General features: G+C 62.4%; 1 protein-coding gene across 1 annotated transcript in view; it reads left to right on the top strand.

The window, feature by feature from the left end:
• LOC103894403 (zinc finger protein ZPR1-like) overlaps positions 1-4,003 on the top strand; it is a 6,203-nt gene extending 2,200 nt beyond the window's left edge. Inside the window, 13 exon segments of the mRNA XM_009273777.1 lie at positions 66-244; positions 557-647; positions 834-904; positions 1,103-1,189; positions 1,269-1,391; positions 1,563-1,616; positions 1,728-1,794; positions 2,095-2,165; positions 2,668-2,757; positions 2,852-2,962; positions 3,079-3,165; positions 3,448-3,513; positions 3,869-4,003. Of these exon segments, the coding sequence (XP_009272052.1) occupies positions 66-244; positions 557-647; positions 834-904; positions 1,103-1,189; positions 1,269-1,391; positions 1,563-1,616; positions 1,728-1,794; positions 2,095-2,165; positions 2,668-2,757; positions 2,852-2,962; positions 3,079-3,165; positions 3,448-3,513; positions 3,869-4,003 (1,232 nt within the window).
• Positions 4,004-4,076: the final 73 nt, after the last annotated feature.

The raw sequence follows: 4,076 nt of genomic DNA, 5'->3' as shown, positions 1-4,076 counted from the left end.
GGGGTGTTGGCAGGAAAGCGGGGGCCTGGGGGAAACGGCTCCCCGAGGACTCGGGTTCCCATGAGGCTCCTCGCTGCCGCAGGGGGTGACGCGGCTCCTGCTCACCAGGATCCCCTTCTTCAAAGAGATCATCGTCAGCTCCTTCGCCTGCGACAGCTGCTCCTGGTCCAACACGGAGATCCAGTCCGCGGGCAGGATCCAGGAGCAGGGCGTGCGCTACACCCTGGCTGTCACCTCCCGTCAGGTGAGGGGGGGGCTCCAGGGCGGCGGGGAGCTGCCTTGCGCGCACCTGCGTCCCTCACAAGCTGGTCTTGCTTGAGCAATAAAGTGTTTATCTTCTGTGCCGTGCGAGGAACAGCGTTATCTGTTTGCTGGTAACCATTTGCAGCCCAAAATGTGCGTATTCCCGGCGCGCTCCTGCGCGAAGGGAGAGGCTGCTGGAGCTGGCCCGGCGCTCACGCGGCTGCTTTGGCGGGCGCTGCGTGCCCCAGCGCGGTCGCTTTGCTCCCGCTCCCGTGGGGGGGTCCTAACGCCGCTCCTCGACTGTCGCGTGCAGGACATGAACAGGGAGGTGGTGAAGACCGACTGTGCCACGGCTCGAATTCCGGAGCTGGACTTTGAGATCCCCGCTTTCACCCAGAAGGGAGGTGGGTACGCGGCCTGCGCCCCTCGGCGTGCCGGCGGGTGCGCGGTAGACGCCGGTTAAGGACCTGGCCTCCTGCCCGTTGGGTCAAACAAGCTTGAGAGGGCCAATGTACGAGCTGGCAGGGTGGGTAGCACCGCCGCGGTGTACTTAACGGCGCCGTCGCCTCCGTTTCTCTTTCCTTCTCAAGTCCTTACCACCATTGAAGGGATAATTGACCGAGCTGTCGCAGGCCTGGAGCAGGACCAGCCCGTCCGCAGGGTAAGGTGCTGCGAAAGGGGAGGCTCCCCAGGGGCGCCTGCTTGGCAAGTGCTTATTTTGTTCATGCTCCGCCTGTTGGCGCGGCACGCTGCCCGCGAGAGGGGTGTTACGGGCTCTCTGGTTTGCGCTGTTGTCAGCGTCGTCTCCAGCTCTGGGCTGCCCCTGGCACCAGTCTCAATCGCGCGTCCCCTTTTGCAGGCGACAGACGAAGAGGTGGCAAGTAAAATAGATGAGTTCATTGGTAAACTAAAGCAGCTGAAGGAAGTACGCTCCTCCTTCACCTTTGTGAGTACGCGCAAGAGCGCAGCCCCTTTCTGCGCGGGGGAAGCGCCGGGTGCCTTCCTAAGGCTTCGTTCCCCCGTAGATCATAGACGATCCTTCAGGGAACAGCTTTGTGGAGAACCCTCACGCGCCGCGGAAGGATGACGCTCTTGCGGTCACTCACTACAGGAGGACTCCCCAGCAGGCTGCCTTGCTGGGACTGGAGGTAATAGGGAGCTGCCGCCGCCGTGTCGTCAGCCTGCCGCACGCGCGAGGCCAGCGGGCCCGTGCGTGCTCTCGGCCTGGGGGAGCAGGGCTGATCAGTCCCCTCGCTCTCGGGGGAGACCCTGAATTAAGGAACAGAAGTAAACGCTGCTTCTGGTCTCCCCTCTTGCAGGGAGAGGAGTTGGATGAGAAGCCAGCTGGTCCCGCGGAGGATCTGAGGAATGAGGTGGGTGACTTTGCGGCGCGGTGGCGGCTGCGCCTGGGTGACTGACGCCCAGGACAGGCTTTGTGGGCTGGCCAGGACTTTCTGATTCTCCTTTCCGTTTCTGTGACCCAGGTACTGCAGTTCAACACCAACTGCCCCGAGTGCAATGCTCCAGCTAACACAAATATGAAGTTAGTGCGTATCCTTTGAGCGGGGGCGTGGGCGCGGATCGGTGCCCTCTGCCGGGGTCTGGACGGGGGCCGGCGCGGGGGTGAGAGTCACTCTGTGTGCTGACCCAGGTCTCTTCCCGCTGCGCCCATGGGGCACGGATGAATTGTTTCTGGTAGAGCCTGTCGGGGTGCACGTCTGTCTCGGTGCCGCTCGCAACTTGCCAGCGAGCTCCCGCAATACCTGGGGAAGGACTGCGGCTGTGAAGAGGGCACAGGCTGCTGCTCTGAGACTTTCCTTCCGTGGAGTTTCCCTTGACGGTCTGCTCCAGAAATCCCACACTTCAAGGAAGTGATTATCATGGCCACAAACTGCGACTCCTGCGGGCACCGGACAAATGAGGTGAGCTGGAAAAGTGCCGACCCTTTTTTGGGGGGCAGTGGGGAGGGGGAGTGGTGTTCTGCGCTTTCGTGGGTAGGCGTTTCTCGGAGTCCCCGGCCTCCGCTTCACGATGCGGCTGTTTGGGAAGCCGGGCCGGGGGGGAGGCTGGATTTACGGGCAGTGTCATGAGGTGCGTTGCGCTGGGTGCAGTCGAGCTGCCTCCCTTGCTTCTGGGTGGGGGGCCAGCCCACGCGCGAGCTGTGCGGAGGCTGGCGTGTGTGGCGAGGTCAGGCTGGGTCCGACTTGCCTTCCTAAACAAGCGAGGGGGGGGGGGGGGATTTGGTCTTGAAGAGCTCCATCTGGTGCAAGTCGGCCATCTCCACCCCTGCTCAAGTCCCCTGGGTTATAAGGCACCGTCCCCAGGTTTGGAGTGGCCTCCGGGCTGCCGGGGTGAACCCTCTTAAAGCATCGTGGCGCGATGTAAGTATAAAAGTCCGTGGAGCTGACTGCCGGGTCTTCCTAGGTGAAGTCCGGAGGAGCGATCGAACCGCAAGGCACCAGGATTACCCTTCGGATTACGGACCCTTCCGACATGACGAGGGATATCCTAAAGGTACGGTGCCTTCGGTTACCCGCCCTGTCCTGCGGCGGGTGCGTGGGGCCCAGCCATCCATCCGTGGGGACTCAGGGGGTGCTCGCCCTTGCAGTCGGAGACGTGCAGCGTGGAGATCCCAGAGCTGGAGTTCGAGCTGGGGATGGGAGTGCTGGGGGGGAAGTTCACCACGCTGGAAGGGCTGCTGAAGGACATCGGAGACCTGGTGAGTGGTCCTGCGCTGCTGCCTGGTGGAGCTCGGACCCCTCTGCGGTAATATTTGGCCTGGCTGCGGGGCCGGGTGTCTCTCAGCTGGCTGAGCCAGTGGGTCTGCTCTTGCAGGTTGAGAGAAACCCCTTCACTCTGGGGGACAGCTCTAGGCCCAGCAAAACGGAAAAGCTGCGAGAGTTCGTCGGGAAACTGCATGAGGTGAGCGCACTCTTCGTTTTCCACGCTCTGCAACGTGGTTTTCGCCACCGTCGCTGCAGCCCTGAGGTGTGTTTAACTGAACTCCTCGGCAAGTGTTGCCTTACCTTTTCCAGCGGTTCCACGCTTGCCCTGCCGTGTCCTTGCTTGTTTTATCGAGCTGTTGCTGCTTTTTAACTGAGGGAAGCGTTAGAACCGGCTAAAGCGTGCTGAGAATGTCTCGGTGCCGGAAGCGCTGAAGGATCAGGAGGAGCCTTAATGCCTGGACGTGCTCTCTTTCTGCAGATCGTAGAGGGAAAGACAAAGGCTCACTTCATCATGGATGACCCTGCAGGCAACAGCTATCTTCAGGTACAGCGTCGCGCGCTCGAAGGGTGACCTCCTTGAGGTCTCCCGAGCGGTTTGCGTGGCTTTTCTTCTTCGTTTCCCTGTTGCGTGTTGGCGGGCAGGGTTCCCTTCGGGCCTCCGGTAGCCAGTGGGTTGCTGCGGGCTCTGTCCGGGGCAAGGAAAGTGCCCGTGCCTTTGTGGGAAGGAAGAGGGGGGCGGTCTCGGCTCCCCGGAATGTGGTGGTCTGCGCTGGCCCCCAGTCACGCTCTCCGTAGGGTGATGGACAAGTCTTGCCCGAAGGCCCCTGCCATTGCTGGGGTGCTGGTGCCTGAGACTTTGAGAGGAGGGGTGTGACGGAGGCCTCCCTCTCGCCCCGCAGAACGTGTACGCCCCCGAAGAGGGCCCGGAGCTGAAAGTGGAGCGCTACGAGCGTACGTTTGAGCAGAACGAAGACCTGGGCCTGAACGACATGAAGACGGAGGGCTACGAGCCGGAGGGAGCCTCGGGCCGGTAGCCGGGCGCAGCCGGGCCCCTTCAGCCTCTTCCCCCGACGGCTCTGGGGACCAGGACTTGTTCGGGGCCGGGGG

Source organism: Aptenodytes forsteri, unplaced genomic scaffold (assembly GCF_000699145.1).
Source record: "Aptenodytes forsteri isolate BGI_AS27 unplaced genomic scaffold, ASM69914v1 Scaffold187, whole genome shotgun sequence".
Classification (NCBI taxonomy): Eukaryota; Metazoa; Chordata; class Aves; order Sphenisciformes; family Spheniscidae; genus Aptenodytes; species Aptenodytes forsteri.
This window is presented reverse-complemented; position numbering and strand designations above follow the sequence as displayed.